General features: G+C 42.8%; 1 protein-coding gene across 1 annotated transcript; it reads left to right on the forward strand.

Annotated features, from left to right (window-relative positions):
• The first annotated feature begins 2,892 nt into the window (after nucleotides 1–2,892).
• On the forward strand, nucleotides 2,893–6,521 carry LOC129638431 (homeobox protein ESX1-like). The gene is made up of 2 exons (XM_055562845.1): nucleotides 2,893–2,940; nucleotides 6,109–6,521. Exons 1-2 carry the CDS (start codon nucleotides 2,935–2,937, stop codon nucleotides 6,499–6,501), a joined length of 399 nt encoding a protein of 132 aa, XP_055418820.1. The 5' UTR covers nucleotides 2,893–2,934; the 3' UTR covers nucleotides 6,502–6,521.
• Nucleotides 6,522–20,314: the final 13,793 nt, after the last annotated feature.

The following is a 20,314-nucleotide window of genomic DNA, read 5'->3' on the forward strand; positions in this document are numbered from 1 at the left end:
CTTCTTCTTTGCTCTCTTCCTTTGTGATTTGATGGCTTTCTTTAGTGTAATGTTTGGATTCCTTTCTCTTTTGTTGTATGTGTGTCCATTATAGATTTTTGGTTTGTGGTTACCATGCGGTTTATATAGCTAGTGTATTCGGTTATACTTAAATATACATATGTTTGTATATGTATTCTCGTCCACATTCTTTTCCATTACAGTTTATTATAAGATACTGAATAACCTTCCCTGTGCTATGCAGTAAATCCTTCTTGTTTATCTATTTTTTATATGGTAGTGTGCATCTGTTAATCCCATACTCCCAATTTATTCCCTCTCCTCAATAACCATAAATTTGTTTTCTACCACTGTGATTCTGTTTCTGTTTTGTAAAAGAGTTCATTTTACTGTTTTTTGATACTGCATGTAAGTGATACCTTATAATGTTTGTCGTTGTTGGAATTAATTCACTTTGCCTAACACTATCCAGGTGCACCCACATGGTCACAAATGGCAGAATTTCATTCTTTTTATGGCTGAGTAATATTCCATTGTATATACATACCACATCTTTATCCATTCATCTGTTGATGAACACTTAGAGTGCGTCCATGTTTTAGCTATTGTAAACAGTGCCACTGTGAACATTGGTGTATGTGTATCTTTTTTAATTAGAATTTGCTCTTTTCTAGATCTATGCCCAGATGTGGGATGAGCAGTGTTGAGAATCTTTTCATGTGCTTGATGGCCATCTATATGACTTCTTTGAAAAAATGTCTGGGCATAATTTCCAAACTACTGAAATAGCTCATACAACTTAATAACAACAGCAACAAAAACCCAACCCAATCAAAAAAGGGGCAGAAGACCAAAACAGAGATTTCTCCAAAGAAGACATGTGTGTGTGTGTGCACATTTGTGTCCAACTCTTTGTGACCACATGAATTCTTGTCCTGGAAACTCCACACACAGAGAAGCCTGACAGGCTACAGTCCCATACATTCAAAATGAGTTGGACACGATAGAGCACATATGTGCCCACACATGCACACATGTCTTCTTTGGAGAAATGTCTATTTAGGTCTTCTCATTTTTTTGATTGGGTTGTTTTTTGTTGTTGTTATTGAGTTGTATGAGCTGTTTGCATATTTTGAAAATTTAGCTCATGTCGATTGCATCATTCGCGAAGACTTTGTTCTATTCCGTAAACCTATGGACTTTCGTTTTCTTTATGGCTTCCTTTGCTGTGTAAAAGCTTATAACTTTACTTTTTATTCTTTTCTTATTTGTGTTAATAGCCTTTTCTTTTTCGCTTAGACAAGTTCCTTTAACATTTCTTGTAAAGCATGTGTTGTGGTGTTGAACACTTAGCTTTTACTTGTTTCTAAAAGTCTTTATCCCTTCTTCAACTCTGAATGATAGCTTTTCCAGGTAGAGTATTCTTTGCTGTAGATTTTTCCCCTTTGATCACATTAAATATACTCTGTCACTTCCTCTGGTCATCAGAGCTATATGCTCCAGGGGTGTTTTCTATATGGGCTGCATGAGCCCTTCTGTTGTGGTGGGCTGAGGACCATGGGTGGACCCCTGGTCTGTTGGTTACCAGGCATTGCCTAGTGCATAGGCTGCTGGCCCACCGGTGTTTGGGGCTGGGTCCTGGGACCTCTGGTGGGCAAGTGTGGTTCTTGGGTGACTGGGGACTCAGAAGCTCCTATGGCAAATGACTTGTTGGTGAGTGAGGCTGTGTCCCTGCCTGGCTAGCTGCTTGGTTTGGGGTGTGCCAGGATTAGTGCCAATAGACTGGTGAGAGGGCTGGGTCACAGTGCTAATAATCTAGAGGGAGGATTTCAAACTGGCCCTTGCCAGCAGCAGAGTGCTCACGGTCCAACGAGCACCTTAAATGGCTGCTGCCAGCATCTGTGTCCCCAGGGTGAGCTGTAGTTGTTTCCTGCCTCTGCAGGAGATTCTCCAGATCAACAGGTAGGTCTGACCGAGGCTCCTTTCAAATCACTGCTTCTGCCCTGGGTCCCGGAGCATGTGAGATTTTGGGTTCACCCTTTCAGAGTGGAGTCTCAGTTTCTCACAGCTCCTGGGTCTCCTGAAAGGAAGCCCTGCTGGCCTTCAAAGCCAAATGTTCCGAGGGATTATCTTCCCAGCTCAGGACCCCAGGCTAGGAAATCTAGTGTGCTCAGACTCCTTGCTTCTTGTGGTGAATCTCTTCAATTATAAGTAAGTAAGTAAGTAAGTAAGTGAAGTCACTCAGTCGTGTCTGACTCTTTGTGACCCCATGGACTGTAGCCTACCAGGCTTCTCCGTCCATGGGATTCTCCAGGCAAGAATACTGGAGTGGGTTGCCATTTTCTTCTATCCTCCTGTATACTGGTTGCCTGGTGGCTCAGATGGTTAAGAATCTACCTGTAATGCAGGAGACCTGGGTTTGACTCCTGGGTTGGGAAGATCCCCTGGAGGAGGGCTTGGCAATCCACTCCAGTTTTCTTGCCTGGAGAATCGCCATGGACAGAGAAGCAGGGTGGGCTCCAGTCCATGGCATCCCAAAGAGTGGGACACAGCTGAGCGACTAAGCCCAGGACATATGGGTTGCCGACCTGTGGGTGTGAGTCTTGACTATACCCCTTCTCCACCCTTCCTGTCCATCTTACCGTGTCTCCTTCTTCATATCTGTAGTTGTGGAAGATCTTGTCTGCTCATCTTTCAGGTCATTCTCATCAATAGCTTCTCTGTATATAGTTGTAATTTTGGTGTGCCCAAGGGAGGAAGTAAGCTCAGAGTTTTCTTATGCTGTTATCTTGGCTACTCTCTGAGTAAATATCTTAGATAGTGAGACATGTACAACATTATTTCATTTCATGCATAATGTCAAATGCTGAATATTTGTAATTCTTCCCCCTCAGACAGGAGCTTGCAAGACGCATGGGAGTGACTGAAGATTGAATGCAGGTGAGTAAACTGGAAAAAAGCAGTTTGGCGTAACAGCCATTCTAAAACCCACTTCGGGAACTGGATACCTTGTCCTGGACATTCTCACATTGGTTTGTGTTTGTAGCCTTCACTATGTTTGGAAAGAAAGATTGGAACTTCTGGACTTTGGGGCCAGAATAGATACCTCTTCAGTAAAGTAAACTCTTTCTAACACTGATACCCTTCAGGGGGCAATTCTCTGTGGACTCATGTTGGGGCTGAGTCTGACTTGGGAATTATTCAAATTAATGCACCAAATAGCTGGGTTTTAAGGGGGTCCACCCCTTGAGTGGCAACTCACTCCAATATTCTTGCCTGGAGAATCCCCATGGACAGAGGGGCCTGGTGGGCTACAGTCCATGGGGTCACAAAGAGCCGGACACGACTGAGCGACTAAGCATGCAAGGGGGTCCAAGTATAGTAAATTATTTAAAATATTTAAGCCAGGCATCAGCTCTTTCTGCAAGGAGTGAATTTTCAAGTATTCAGCCATTTGGGTAAGGGAATAATTCACCTCAGGACGCAACGTATGAGCAACAAATGTACGTTTAGTTTAGCTGAGACTGATGGGGAGGGGCATCATTTAAAATTCCAAGTGCTGGATCCTCCTGCTGTTGTTTTTGTGTGTTTGGTAGAGCAACGCAGGAGACACAAGAGACGTGGGGTCCATCCCTATTTTAAGAAGACCTCCTGGAGTAGGAATTGGTAACCTGCTTCAGTATTCTTGCCTGGAAAATACCATGGACAGAGGAGCCTGGCAGGCTCTGTGGGGTTGCAAAGAGTCAGACACAACTGAGCACACACATACTCACACTCACAACAGTGTAGAGTTTCAGCTGTAAATTTTAATTTTCTGAAATTGTTTGAAGTGCAGCCTGAAAACATTGCTAACATAGTAGGTTGTGCATTATGATGGAGATGAAGGAAAGGTTTGCAACCCTTAGGAATTTGTCGATATATATTTTAAAGTTGAGTCTGAGAAAATTGGGCACTATTAATATATTTATTGGAGATACTGCATATATGCAGCATTATGAAACTACCAGATATATGAGTGAATATTATTTTTAGCAATTTCTTATGTGTAAGGATTTTTTCCTGCCCTTTTCATACTGTTTTCAGGGATTGGTTTTGAAGAAGTTCTCTCTGATTGTCCATGGTCCATGGCTCTCAGCCAGTAGCTTACTTGTGTTAATTTGAAGTACTCGCCCATTTACTTAGATGGTAATGACTACTTGGTACCTCCAGGCACAGAAAGTGAATATTTGTTCTTTGAACAGAGTAAGTTGTATCAGGGGAATATTTTTTCAAAGTAGAAAATTAAGAAAGGAAGGAAGAAAAATCAGGAAGGTTTTATTATTTGCTTTGCTGCCGAGCCCCTGTGTGAGGGCAGTGATGGATGCGGGCTGCAGACCTGGTCGGGGTGGGGGTGGGGGTGGGGGTCTGCAAAGCAAGGCTGGGAGCCTAAGGCCAGGGGCTGGGCTCACAGTCAGGTCTGGCCAGGGCTTGGGAGGCCCGGGCCTCTGCTCTCTCATGAAGGCAAAGCAAGCTCACGGGGAGAGAAAACCTGGTGACATGCTTCTCCGGGGTTCACATAGTGGTCTCTTAGTGGAGTTCTGAAGGGGAACAGGACCCACAGGAAACAAATAAGGGAAAAGAGAGAATGTTCCCATCTATTTCCAAATTCTATGGCACGAATCTCCCAAAGAAATATTTAATGGACACCTCCCCTTGTTTTCACACACAGCAAGAGTTACTCTATGAAAGCAGTACTGGGAATATGGAAGTAGTAGCCGCCAGCACTTCAGTTAGCCAGTTTTACATCTTGTTTATCTTTATGCAGATTTGATCCCTGGTACACTCTATCCCCCGCTCCACAGTGAGCTTTATTAACGTGGCTCCTTAAGACTACCTATTCATGCATCAGAAGGGCCCAGATACTAAGATGGGAGAGGAAAAATGAGGCGATAGAGAGAGGAGGCCTTTGGTTTCATGTAAAATTTGCAGAGTGAAAACATCCAAAAACATTAAATATGATGTAATTCCAACAACTGGGATGCTGAGGGAGCAGTGGCACCCACAGCACAGGTTTTTCTTTCAGTTGTTGAAAGTTGGCTCATATTTCGGAAGGAGCCATTTTGTGAATCCTGACCGACGTGTTTATCAATTCTCTTCCTATGCTCTTGCCTTAATCATGAGGGGACAATGAGGCTCTCCTGGTTGAGAGGCAGCGCCTAGAGAGCAGGGCTATGGGGCACAAGAGACTCTGGTCCAAGGTCCTGCAGCCACACCCAGAGCAGAGGGAGCTGACTGGGTCCTGAGCCTGGGCAAATTTGGAGGGTGGGGCAGGGTGGAGAGTGCAGAGTTGAGAAAGGCAACGGTGGTTGCGTCCTCCCCGCCATCTCTTGGCTGGCCGAGATTTTAAGAATGTTAGTCAATTTGGGCCGAGTTTGTTCCATGGACAGAGGAGCCTGGCAGGCTGCAGTCCATAGGGTCGCCCAGAGTCGGACAGACTGAAGTCACTAAGCAGCAGCGGTATAAACCTCTCTGATCTGCAGTCCGGTACTAAGGCTGTGTCCAGGGCTTCAACTCCACTGGTGTCAGCAGACGAGCCACAGAGTCCCTGGGCCCCCACGACCAAACCTCACTGGCAACACCAGCTCCGTCTCTAGAACCGTCACAGCAGTCCCTGGGGACAGCTTTTATTTACAAACCCAGCCCGTGCCTATTGATTATTTACTGTGCACCAGAGACGGGTCATTCAAAATGGGTCCCGTTCCTCTCAGTATGATTTTAAAAGGCACCCACTTTATCATGTGCTCAACTTCCCCCATCACGAAGGTGCGCCTGCCTAGTGAGTGGGGTTAGTGCCAGGAATAGTAATAGGTGGGAGGAGAGACAAGGTGAGAAGCCAGTCCAGAGCCAGGCACATCATCAGTGCCCACTTGCTGGGGGTGGGGGGTGGGGGAGCTGATGGGAGGGCCTTTAAGTAAATGTCCTAAAAAATTTTAACCAGAAGGAAATAGCTTCTTCTCCTGGTGTAGTTTCCCATCTTCAAGTCACCAAGATTTCCCTGCTCCGTTTTTTCCTGTCTGATATTAACTGGTCCATGTACTAACCCAGCCCCCTTTTTCTCTCTGACTGGAGGTGTGGTTTAATCATAGAAGGGCCAAGTGGAGGAAATATCAGAGAGCACTGAGGTTCAGAGATGCGCCGCCCCTGCTCCCGGCCCACCGTGTGGTCAGCAACAGGGGTGGACCCTGCAACACCGTCCTCATTCAGGAGCTGAATTGTGTCTGGGTCCTTCTGGAGCCGATAACCCTGGAGCTGATGCCCTTGCCGCCCGTGCCCCCCGTGCCCCCCTTGATGCTGCCCGTGCCGCCCTTGATGCCCATGCTGCCCTTACCCCCTCTGTTTCTGCCTCCTCTGCCCTGGATTCTACCACCCTCCATTCACTCCAGCTGCCCTCACGGCCTTGCCTGGTCCCCTACCACCAGTGGCCTTTCTGTAGCCCCGTTTCCTCTTGAATGGTCTCCATGACAGCCTTGTCGAAAGTGCCTTTGAGCCAGATTGAAGTTCTGATACCTCAGCATCAAGCACACAGGGCCTGCCAAGTGCCTGCCAAGTGTGCTACATACACGTGCCGAGTCATTGACCCACTATTTTAGGGCACGTTTTCTGTGTTTTCAATAAAGTTGTGAATTCTCTGCATATTTGTTCTGTGTGTCACATGGGGTTATTGCATCTGATGGAAACTGCTGATCCACAGTCACCATCAGTAGACCACACACATCTCTGAAGTATCCCAGGTGCCCAGGAGGGGTGTACCGAGACCCATCCATTCGCTTCCACCCTCATCTCCAACACCCATCCTTCCCCCACCCTGCAGCACTGGGACCACCTAGATGTGCAAGACGGGTCACTTGGGTCTCCAAGGGAGGAGAGTGTGTTCCAAGGCAGGCCTGAGTCACATTCATGGTGATGAGGTCAGAGGCAAGGACCCCAAGGGCCACTTCTACAGGGGCTGCTCATAGGGCTTTATGGAGGAGAGGGAGCTGGGTGTTCATCTGGTTCTCTCCCAGTTCTGTTCACCACCTTCCCTTTTGCGGAGGATATGCGGGGTGGGTGGGGGCACAGATAGAAACTACCCCAGCAGCAGGGGGAGTTCCTGGCTCTGTAGAGGAAATGCAAGAGGAAACTCTGTCTAGGCCAGTGTGCGACTTTCCCCCTCTCCCAGAGGTGGAAACTTAGCCCTCCTTCCCCAGCTCAGAGTTGATCATGTGGCCTTCAGATATATTTTGTCACCTTCAACATCCTGGGGAGAACCTGGGTTCCAGCTAATTTAATACTGCAAAGAAGGCACTTGGTTGTCTGCTGCCTCAAGCCAGGGAGAGTGGTCCCTTGAGCACTGATGCAGGATAATCACATTATTTAAAAGAAGCAGGAAGACCTTGCCTTTCTTCTTCAAATGGAATTCCCAGGTGGAAACCACCCAGGAAAGGGTATGTGAGGAGAAGGAGCAGGCTATCAGCCAAGTTGGGGGTTGGGGTTGTAGCTGGGGGTTGGGGTGGAGGAGGGGATCATTTGCTGGCAGAGGAAGAGAGTCTCCTCCAGTTGCCCATCCCAGAGGAAGGAGGGACTAAAGAATGGGGAAGGGGAGTGTCCAGGCCCAGAACCTTATGGAACTGGCTCTCTCCAGCCCTTGGCCATGCCAATTTGCCCAAAGAAAACCACATTAAACTCTGGATTTAAAAATAACAGCATTGGGACTTCTCTGGTGGTTCAGTGGCTGGGACTCTGCACTCCCAGTGCTGGGGGCCCGGGTTGGAACACTGGTCAAGGAGCTGGATGTCACACACAGCAACTAAGAGTTCACATGCTGCAACTAAAGAGCCCACACACTGCAAAGAAATGGAAGATCTCTCCTGCCACAACAAAGACCCAGCGTGGAAAAATAAGTAGAATATTTTAAACAGATTATTTCTTCTCTTAAAACAAATAAGAACATTGTGATGGTATCATGGTTTTGTACATATGTCCTGCTACTGCTACTGCTGCTAAGACTCTTCAGTCATGTCCGAAACTGTGTGACCCCATAGACGGCAGCCCACCAGGCTCCCCCGTCTCTGGGATTCTCCAGGCAAGAACGCTGGAGTGGGTTGCCATTTCCTTCTCCAATGCACGAAAATGAAAAGTGAAAGTGAAGTCACTCAGTGGTGTCCGACTCTTAGCAACCCCATGGACTGCAGCCTTCCAGGCTCCATGGGATTTTCCAGGCAAGAGTTGGAGTGGGGTGCCATTGTCTTCTCCAGTATATATGTCCAAACTTGTCCAAATATATACATTAAATATGTGCATTTTTGTATGTTATGTAGCAAGTTGAAATAAATATATAAAGCAACAATAAAGTTTTCGGTAGGTCGGTAAGTTTGGTAAGCTCTGGCACATTAGTCATGTATAATAACTTAATCCTTCAAAGAATGACACACTTATTCATTTGGTCATTGTGTCTTGACTTTTGGTAAAAGGATGGCTTTTGATGAATTGACTTGGAGCCAAATCCAAGACGTCCAAGGCCAAGCTAATGAGGCAGAGTGTTTATTTATGCAAAGGTCCTATCTAGAACCCCCTCCGTGGAGCCCCGTGCTCCAACATGAGAAGGAAAGGGCTGGGATTTTATTCTCACATATGAGTGAGAGAAATCATTCTTGATCCTCTCTCCTAAGGGCCTTTCCCAGGTGGCGCTAGGGGTAAAGAACTCTCCCAGAGACATAAGAGACTGGGGTTCCATCCCTGGCTCAGGAAGATGCCCTGAAGGAAGGCCTGGCAACCCACTCCAATATTCTTGCCTGGAGAATCCCATGGACAGAGGAACCCGCTGGGCTACAGTCCATGGCGTCACAGAGAGTTGGACACGACTGAATCGACTTAGCACAGCAGCACGCCCTGTCCTTTCCTAGTTCCTTTTCTCCCTTTACCTTCCCGATGAGAGGCTATTTGGCAGAATGGGTGTGAAAGGTCAAGAGCATGGTCAAGCTTGGGGTCTGGGTGATGAATGGGGAGAACCACTGCAGATGACTTTTGAGGAGCCCTCTCTTACTAACCCTCAATACCTTAGTGAAGGCATGATGCATACAGAGAGGAGCATGGAACCATATATTACCATATGTAAAATAGATAGCCATTGGGAATTTGCTGTGTGACTCAGGGAACTCAAACAGGGGCATTGTAACAACCTAGAGGGGTGGAATGGGGAGGGAAGTGGGAAGGAGATTCAAGAGGGAGGGGACATATGTACACCTATGGCTGATTCATGTTGATGTTGGGCAGAAACCAACAGAATCCTGTAAAGCAATTATCCTTCAGTGAAAAATGAATAAATTAATACCTGAGTGGCCATCCAACCTGCAAGCAGCTGCAGCAGAAGCCTCAGAAGGAGTTTATGACTCCCTGTTCCCTAGGGTTTTCAGATGGAAAGTTTGAGTGCTGCTCTGGCAACAGCTGAGCTATTTCAAATCCTGAAGATGATGCTGTGAAAGTGCTGCACTCAATGCACCCGCAAATTAGGAAAACTCAGCAGTGGCCACAGGCCTGGAACAGGTCAGTTTTCATTCCAATCTCAAAGAAAGGCAACCCAAAACAGTGTTCCAACTACCACTCAGTTGCACTCATCTCTCATGCTAGCAATGTATTTCTCAAAATTCCCCAAGTTAGGCTTCAACAGTATGTGAACTGAGAACCTCCAGATGTTCACGCTGGATTTAGAAAAGGCAGAGGAACTAGAGATCAAATTGCCGACATCCGTGGGATCATAGAAAGAGCAAGCGGATTCCAGACAAACATCTACTTCTGCTTTATCGGCTATGCCAAAGCCTTTGACTGTGTGGATCACATCAAACTGGGGGAAATTCTTCGAGAGATGGGAATATCAGACCACCTTACCTGCTTCCTGAGACATCTGTAGGCAGATTAAGAAGCAACAGTTAGAACCAGACATGGAACAGGGAACTGGTTCCAAATTGGGAAACGAGTAGACCGTCACCCTGTTTATTTCACTTATATGCAGAGTACATCATGCGAAATGCCAGGATGGATGAATCACAAGCTGGAATCAAGATTGCCAGGAGAAATATCAATAGCCTCAGATATGCAGATGACACCACCCCTATGGCTGAAAGTGAAGAGGAACTGAAGACCACTTGATGAAAGCGAAAGAGGAGAGTGAAAAAGCGGGCTTAAAACTCAACAATCACGAAAGGAAGAGCATGCCATCACTTCATGGCAAATAGATGGGGAAACAATGGAAACAGTAACAGACTTATCTTTTGGGGTTCCAAAATCACTGCAGATGGTGACTTCAGCCATGAAATTAAAAGACGCTTGCTCCTTGGAAGAAAAGCTATGACCAACCTAGACAGCATACTAAAAAGCAGAGACATTACTTTGCTGCCAAAGACCTATCTAGTCAAAGCTCTGGTTTTTCCAGAAGTCATATGTGGATGTGAGAGTTGGCCTGTAAAGAAAGCTGAGTACTGAAGAATTGATGCTTTTGAACTGTGGTGTTGGAGAAGACTCTTGAGAATCCCTTGGACAGCAAAGAGGTCAAACCAGTCAATCTTAAAGGAAATCAGTCCTGAATATTCATTGGAAGGACTGATGCTGAAGCTGAAGCTCCAATACTTTGGCCACCTGATGGGAAGAATTGACTCATTGGAAAGACCCTGATGCTGGGAAAGATTGAAGGCAGGAGGAGAAGGGGACATCACCGACTTGATGGACATGAATTTGAGCAAGCCCCAAGAGTTCTTGATGGACAGGGAAGCCCGGTTACGGCAGTCCATGAATTGCAACGAGTCGGACACGACTGAGCAATTGAACAGAACTGATGGCAACAGCAGTATCAATCAATGGGAAGTAAAACTCCTCTGCTTCAGTTCATTCAAGGATGGGAAATTGGAGACAGCTGAGGGAAGGAGGGTGTCGTCAGTTACAGAAACTTAACCTGACCTCAGTAACAGGAAGAGTCTAGAGTTGCCTTGCTCAGTTTCCTCCCAGCAAGAGGTTAGTTTGCAGGGTTGTGCCACAGGGAATTACAATGATAAATGTCGCAGCTGGTATGTACTGTATTCTTATGTGCTAGTCACTGGGTTAAGGTCTCAGTATTTATCTAGACGTTTACTTCTCAAAGCACATATTAGTACTTTCACATTAAAATGCAAAAAGAGAGAGAGAGAGAGAGAGAGAGACAGCATTTGCTTTGCCCAAGACAAACCCTGAACCATCTGTGCTTTTAGTTGGTTATTCCTAAATTCTGAGATCAGGGCCTCTGGCTGTGCTTGATGGTTAGTGTTTTTCTTTTCTTCTTCTTATTTTTTTTTTGCCACACCCTGTGGCACTCATGATCTTAGCTCCCCAACCAGGAATTGAACCCATGCCCCCTGCAGTGGAAGTGCAGAGTCTTAACCATTGGACCACCAGGGAAGTACTTTGATGGTTTCTTTTAAAAATATCTATTATCAAACACACATGAGAGACAATATACTATAATGGTTTTCAGCAGAGTCAGGAGTAAGTTACAAAACGTTTCTTTTTGTCACTTTCCTTGCCTCCAAAATGGGGAAAACGACAATGCCTACTGAATATGATTTTTGTGAGGATAATATCAGGTAATTCATTGAAAGTTTGAGAATAGTATATGGTACATGGTAATATTTCTCTATATGCTTTAGATATTATTTCTGTTATTAATATTAGTAGGAAGAGGAGAATGACAAGGTCTTAATTGGTAAAATGAAAAGATTATGACCTCTGTCCACACCCAGTTTTATTTTACTAATATTACTAGTCTGTGAAACCTTCAAGGTTTGGAGCCCCTTCCCTTAACCATAGTGCTTGTATATGGAGTGGCTGGTTTCTCCCGTTAAGACAATGCCTCCGTCCCAACAAAGAAAGGGAAGAGCTTGGCTAAGTGCCATCTCTGAGCTCACTGCCTGGAGGACAGCACACAAACCCAGGACCCACACGCAGACTGTGCCGCTGAGACGACCTGGAGAGGGAGAGGCATGTGGGTGAGGAGGAGGAAGTGTGAGAGGCAGCTGGCTTCCTAGGAAGAAGACAAACTGTGGACTCAGAATCAGATCAGAGCTCTGCAATGGACTGGCTCTGTGACTTTGAACAGATTGGTTCAAGCTTTCTGAACCTCATCCGTACAACGGGATCTTAATAGTAGTTAGTTCATAGAGCTGAAAAGAAGATGAAGAGATTCACGTGCAGCACTCAGAAGAAAACTTGGCAAGCTGTAGGTGTTCAATAAACATTTGCTACCATGAAGATGATGAAGACACTAATACAGCAGACAGAACAAAGAAGTAGAGGAATAAAAAGAGCCCACTGCTTCCCAGAAGCGGGGAGAATTTTCTCAGTGCCACAAGGACCGATGTGTCTTGAGCTCTCCCTCACTAGGGTCAATGCCAGGCAGCCACGAAAGAAGGAGGATTTGCATGGCCCCTCACTGGTGAGCACACACACTCCAGAGCTATGAATATTGCTGATGCTGGAGACTGGCCTCAGTTCTGCTCCCTTGCCTGAATCCCACAGAGCCCATCAGATCCACTGCTATGAACCTCTGGTGCCACAGCAGGCCCCAAACCAGAATTTTCCCCTCTTCCTGGCCACAGAAGGAGAAAAAAAAAAAAAAAGTTCCTGAAGAAGTGGCAAAAGTTGGGCCTTCCCTGGTAGCTCAGTTGGTAAAAGAAATCCACCTGCAGTGCAGGAGACCCCAGACCAATTTCTAGATCAGGAAGATAACCTGGAGAAGGGATAGGCTGCCCATACCAATATTCATGGGCTTCCCTGGTGGCTCAGATGGTAAAGAATCCATCTGCAATGTGGGAGGCTGGGTTCGATCCCTGGTTGGGAAGATCCCCTGGAGGAGGGCATGGCAACCCACTCCAGTATTCTAGCCTGGAGGATCCCCATGGACAGAGGAGCCTGGTGGGGGGGGGGGTGGTGCTCGGAAAGGGCCGGACTGAGTAACTCAGCACGGCACAGACCGACGGAAAGAATAACATGAAAATGGTATTCAGGTGCCCTCTTCTGGGCAATCTGGGCAAGGGCTTTCCCAAAGACATCTCTGGGTCTACTCACTCAATCCCAGGGCCTCAAGGGAGATTCATGGGCTATCCCCGCTAAGGAACTCTAATCTGGGGTCAGGAAGCAGATTATGAGGAGCCTGGCAGAGTCCCACTAGAGTCTGCATGGTGATGGCCCTGGATTTCACCTTTGCTGGTGAATTTGGAGATGAACCAGGGAGCCCCAGTGTCTTGGTCAGCTCAGGACAGTTACTGGCCTCTTATTGGCCCTTGGTGGATACTGTGCACATGATTCATGGTTGTGAAGTAATCTTTTAAAAAATAGTTATTTATTTATTTATTTGGCTATGTCAGGTCTTAGTTGCGGCATGTGGGATAATTCATTAAGGCACACGGGCTCTGTAGCTGTGGGCGCATGTGGCTAAGTAGCTCCGAGCCATGTAGGATCTTAGTTCCCTGGCCAGAGGTCAAATCTGCATCCCCTGCATTGGAAAGTGGATTCTTAACCACCGGACCACCAGAGAAGACTGTAAGTAATCTTAAGACCATAGATTTTCTTTGTCCTTACTGATTCTTGTTTTTCATTAAATGATACACAGCATGTAAAATACGCAGGACATGCTTAGTAGAGTTATGTAACATACTTAATTATTTTAGGAGAGTTGAAATTGAGTTCTTTTCCCCCAAAATCTAACAGACAATGCCCTTGTCAACAAAGTTTATTAAGTATAGATGAATAGGCTCACCAATACATCATCTTTCACCTACTAATTACTTGCTTAAAGCCTCTGCGCCTCAGTTTGCTCATATATAAAATGGGCATGTTGATAACACTTTACTCGTAGATTTTCTTTTTGATTAAATGAAGAGAAGGGTGCAAAACCACCAGGACATTGCTGAGAAGATCTAAGCAACTCAAATTTTTTTTTAATACAGAGAATTGAAATTGGGATTTTCCTCCAACAATCTAGCCAGAAAATACCCTTTCCCACACAGTTTTAACTAAATAGATAAACATGCTCAACAAAAAGCACGTAATTCCCTAACTAGTAATGGCAGTAATGTCTCTGTGCCTCAATTTCCTCCTCTATAAAATGGGAATGCTGATAACACATTCCTCGTGCATTTTCTTTCTACCGAAATTAAGGCGAGCATGTAAAACCCTGAGGACATGCTTAGTAGAGTAACATACTTCATTTGGGTTTTTTTGTTCAATAGAATAGAAATCAGGTTTTTCCCCCAAACATTCTAGATAGACAATGCCCTTTCCCACAAAGTTTACTAAATATGGATAAATACGGTTAGCAAAAGCATCTCTCTCACTTACTAGCAAATTCATTAATCCCTGAAGTATAAGCTTCATTAAGCTTCCTGAAGTATAAATAGGAATATTGACAACAATTTCCTCGTAGATTTTGTTTTAATTAAATGAAGCAGACCATCTAAAACACCGACGACACTGCTTAGCAGTCTAAGTAACACACTTAACTTTTTCTTTTTTTTTTTTTTTTTCCTTTCAGAAGAATGGGTTGAAATCGAGATTTTCCCCCAATATTCTGGACCGACAATGCACTTTCCAACAAAGTTTCCTAATTATAGATCTGTACACTCACCAAAAAGCATCTCTTTCACTTTATAGTTACTTCATTAATACCTCTGGGCCTCAGTTTCCTCATCTATAAAATGGGAACGTTGATTACACCTTCTGTGTAGTTTTTCTTTGAATTAAATGCAGGCAAGCAGGTAAAAGAAGACAGACTTTGCTTGGTAGATCTAAGTATCATACCTAATTTTGTTTTTTTTCTAATAGATGGAGTTGACATTGAGCTTTTTTCACCAACAATCTACAGACAGTGCCATTTCTGCAAATTTTACTGTGCCCATAAATACGCTCACCATAAAGTATCTCGTTCACTTATTAGTCACTTCCTGAATGCCTCTGTGCCTCAGTTTACTCATCTACACAATGGGAGTGCTCTTTGTTTTTAATTAAATGAAACAGAGCATATGACACATCCAGGATGTTACTTAGTAGATCTAAGTAAAATACTTCATTTCTTTTTTTTAGAAGAGAGAGTTGAAATTGAGTTTTTTTCTCCAACAATCTAGAAAGACAATGCCCTTTCCCACAAAGTTTATTGAGTGTAGATAAATACACTCTCAAAGACATCATCCATTTCACTTCTTGTAACTGCATTACTGCCTCTGTGCCTCAGTTTACTCATCTGTAAAATGGGAATATTGACACAACCTTCCTCTGAGATTTTCTTTTGAATTAAATGAAGCTTAACGTGTAAAACGCCCACCATTGCTTAGGAGATCTAACTAACATACAAAATATTGTGTTTTTTCTTTTAAGAGTGTTAAAATCTTTATTTTTACCCCACAGCCTTGTAGATTTTCTTTTACTTTACTGATTCTTGTTTTTCATTAAATGAAACAGAGCATGTAAAATACACAGGACATGCTTAGTAGAGTTAAGTAACATACTTAATTATTTTAAGAGAATTGAAATTGAGTTTTTGTCCCCAAAAATCTAACAGACAATGCCCTTATCAACAAAGTTTATTAAGTATAGATAAATAGGCTCACCGATACATCATCTTTCACCTACTAATTACTTGCTTAAAGCCTCTGCACCTCAGTTCCTCATATATAAAATGGGAATGTTGATAACACTTTACTCGTCGATTTTCTTTTTGATTAAATGAAGAGGAGCGTGCAAAAGAACCAGAACATTGCTTAGAAGATCTAAGCAACTCACTTAATTTTTTTTAATACAGAGTATTGAAATTGGGTTTTTTCCCCAACATTCTAGCCAGACAATGCCCTTTCCCACACGGTTTAATAAATAGATAAACGCGCTCAAGAAAAAGCATGTATTTCCCTAACTAGTAACGACAGTCATGTCTCTGTGTCTCAGTTTCCTCATCTATAAAATGGGTATGTTGATAACACCTTCCTCGTGCATTTTCTTTGTAAATAAAGCCTCAAATCAAAATAAATAAATTTAAATTAAAAAATAAATGAAGCAGAGCATGTAAAACACTGAGGACATGCTTAGTAGAGTTAAGTAACATATTTAATTTGTTTTTTTAATACAATTCAAATCAAGTTTTTCCCCTAAACATTCTAGATATGAGGCCTTACAAAGTTTACCAAATATTGATAAATATGGTTAGCAAAAGCTTCTCTCTCACTTATTAACAATTTCATTAATGCCTCAGCTTCCTGAAGTATAAATGGGAATACTGACAACAATTTCCTTGTAGATTTTGTTTTCATTGAAATGAAGCAGACTATCTAAACACCGAGGACATTGCTTAGCAGTCTAAGTAACATACTTAATTTTGTTTTTTTTTTAGAAGAATAACTGGAAATTGAGTTTTTTCCCCATAATCTGGACTGACAATGCACTTTCCCACAAAGTTTCCTAAGTATAGATCTGTGCACTCACCAAAAAGCATCTACTTCACTTTCTAGTAACTTCATTAATACCTCTGGGCCTCAGTTTCCTCATCTATAAAATGGGAACGTTGATTACACCTTCTGTGTAGTTTTTCTTTTGAATTAAATGCAGGCAAGCAGGTAAAAGAAGACAGACTTTGCTTGGTAGATCAAAGTATCATACCTAATTTTTTTTTATAATAGATGGAGTTGACACTGAGCTTTTTTCACCAACAACCTATGGACAGTGCCATTTCTGCAAATTTTACTCTGCATAAATACGATCACCATAAAGCATCTCGTTCTCTTATTAGTAACTTCCTTAATGCCTCTGTGCCTCAGTTTACTCATCTACATAATGGGAGTGCTCTTTGTTTTTAATTAAATGAAACAGTGCATATGACACATCCAGGATGTTACTTAGTAGATCTAAGTAAAAACTTCATTTCTTTTTTTTAGAAGAGAGAGTTGACATTGAGTTTTTTTTCTCCAGCAATCTAGATAGACAATGCCTTTTCCCACAATGTTTATTGTGTCAGGAGCCAACACGGGAGATCCCACCCATGACAAGGTCATGCTGAGGAGACCTGACAGGCAAGCCGGATCAGGACTCGAGGGACTGCCTGGACCTGCTCGAGCATCGACCCCCAAAGCAAAGTCTGTCTGTCTACTGTTTACTGTATTATGCCTTTCACCAACTCTTCTGACATTAACAGGGTGCTAACTCCGACCACCTTTCTCTGAAGAAAATCAACTTAAGGATCTAGTTAATAAGTGTCCTGGTCTTAAAAGGAGTATTTTAACTTTAACCCCTCAGTTACTATTTTAGTTTGCTTGGCAGGTTTATCCACACTCTTGCAACTAACACACATGATTGTTCACAACACCCCAAGCATAACCTTCGAGCGATAAAAAAGTTTTATTAAACAATACAGCATTGTTGAGCCAATGTTTGTTACTGAGTTTCCTTGTCTTTACCCAATGTGCGCCTGGGAGTGCATTAGCTAGTATAGTTGGTATGCAAGAAAAACAAGCAGTAGCCTTGGAATTAACAACATAAGACCCTTGAGTTAATACATTCTTTCTTTGTTGTAACCCACTGCACCTTTGCTCCATAAGAATGTAGCTGTGTTTCCTGAGGGGGACTGCAGACCGGAAAGATAAAGGGAAAGCAGGTTTTCTGGTTGACCAACCTTTATCAAGAAAGAGTCACAAATATGTTAATAGGCCTCTGGGCCAAAAGATAATGTACATAACACAAAGACCCTTGTAAATGAAAAGGTATGCAGAAAACATCCTGGTGCCAATGAAGGTCAAACTGCTCTAATGTTGAGCTGACTCTACATGACTTTGTATCTTTCATGTCTGGAAATGTGTAACTCAGGGTATAAAAGCTCCCTTTAAAAATAAAGCTGCAGACCCGGCTTCATCAGAGCTTGGCCTCCCCGTGTCATTCTTTCTCTCTTTCTTTCTCTCTCTTTCTCTATCTCTTTTTTTCAGGCTTATTCCCTGGAGCACAGAGGCTCTCTGAGTTCACTTTTCTGCCTGGGCTTCTAAAACCCAATTGAAAAGGCGCTCTGCGTCTTCACTCCGGAGAAAAGGTGCTCTGAATCTTTGCCCCACGTTGGGCGCCAAAGAATATCAGCCTCTTTCTCTCTCCTTTTACTTTCATCTCTCTTCGCCGACGCTGTTCATCCTGAGGGTATCCCTAGATCCTGCTGGGGCTGGACCCCGGTATTATTGAGTGTAGATAAATACACTCTCAAAGACATCATCCGTTTCACTTCTTGGAACTGCCTTACTGCCTCTGTGCCTCAGTTTCCTCATCTATAAAATGGGAATATTGACAACACCTTCCTCATAGATTTTCTTTTGAATTAAATGAAGCTTAACATGTAAAATAGCCTCCGTTGCTTAGGAGATCTAACTAACACACATAATATTGTTTTTTTTTTTCTTTTGAGAGTGTTAAAATCTTTATTTTTACCCCACAGCCTTGTAGATTTTCTTTTATCTTATGGATTCTTATTTTTCATTAAATGAAAAAAACAGAGCATGTAAAATACATAGGACATGCTTAGTAGAGTTAAGTAGCATACTTAATTTTTTTATGAGAATTGAAATTGAGTTTTTTTCCAAATATCTAACAGAAATGCCCTTATCAACAAAGTTTATTAAGTATAGATAAATACGCTCACTGATACATCATCTTTCACCTACTCATTACTTTCTTAAAGCCTCTGTGCCTAAGTTTCCTCATATATAAAATGGGAATGTTGATAACACTTTACTCGTCGATTTTCTTTTTGATTAAATGAACATGAGAGTGCAAAACAACCAACACATTACTTAGAAGATCTAAGCAACTCACTTAATTTTTTTTTTTAGTACAGAGAATTGAAATTGGGTTTTTTCCCCAACAATCGAGCCAGACAATGTCCTTTCCCACACAGTTTATTAAATACATAGACACGCTCAACAAAAAGCATGTATATCCCTAACTAGTAATGACAGTAATGTGTCTCTCAGTTTCCTCATCTATAAAATGGGAATGTTGATAACACCTTCCTCGTGCATTTTCTTTGTAAATAAAGCCTCAAATCAAAATAAATAAATTTAAATGAAAAAAAAATGAAGCAGAGCATGTAAAACACTGAGGACATGCTTAGTAGAGATAAGTAACATACTTAATTTGTTTTTTTTTTAAATAGAATTAAAATCAAGTTTTCCCCTAAACATTCTAGATAGATGAGGCCTTACCCACAAAGTTTACTAAATATAGATAAATATGGTTAGCAAAAGTATCTCTCTCACTTACTAAAAATTTCATTAATGCCTCAGCTTCCTGAAGTATAAATGGGAATACTGACAACAATTTCCTCATAGATTTTGTTTTCAATTAAATGAAGCAGACCGTCTAAAACACCGAGGACATTGCTTAGCAGTCTCAGTAACACGCTTAATTTTGTTTTTTCATTCAGAAGAATGAGTTGAAATTGAGATTTTTCCCCAATAATCTGGACTGACAATGCACTTTCCCACAAAGTTTCCTAAGTGTAGATCTGTACACTCCCCAAAAAGCATCTCTTTCACTTTCTAGTAACTTCATGAATACCCCTGGGCCTCAGTTTCCTCATCTATAAAAGGGGAACGTTGATTCCACCTTCTGTGTAGTTTTTCTTTTGAATTAAATGCAGGCAATCAAGTAAAACAAGAAAGACTTTGCTTGGTAGATCTAAGTATCATACCTAATTTTGTTTTTTTCCTAGTAGATGGAGTTGACACTGAGCTTTTTTCACCAACAATCTACAGATAGTGCCATTTCTCCAAATTTTACTGTGTGCATAAATACTCTCACCATAAAGCATCTCTTTCACTTATCAGTCACTTCCTTAATGCCTCTGTGCCTCAGTTTACTCATCTATAAAATTGGTCTGCTCTGTTTTTTTTTTTACTTAAATGAAACAGACCATATGACACATCCAGGATGTTATTTAGTAGATCTAAGAAAAAGATTTCATTTCTTTTTTTTAGAAGAGGGAGTTGAAATAGCGATTTTTTCTCCAACAATATAGATAGACAGTGCCCTTTTCCACAAACTTTATTGAGTGTTGATAAATACACTATCAAAGACATCATCCGTTTCACTTCTTGTAACTTCATTACGGACTCTGTGCCTCAGTTTCCTCATCTGTAAAATGGGAGTATTGACAACACAACACCTTCCTCGTAGATTTTCTTTTGAATTAAATGAAGCTTAATGTCTAAAACACCCACCATTGCTTAGGAGATCTAACTAACATACATAGTATTGG

The sequence above is a fragment of the Bubalus kerabau genome, chromosome X (genome assembly GCF_029407905.1).
Source record: "Bubalus kerabau isolate K-KA32 ecotype Philippines breed swamp buffalo chromosome X, PCC_UOA_SB_1v2, whole genome shotgun sequence".
Lineage (NCBI taxonomy): Eukaryota > Metazoa > Chordata > Mammalia > Artiodactyla > Bovidae > Bubalus > Bubalus kerabau.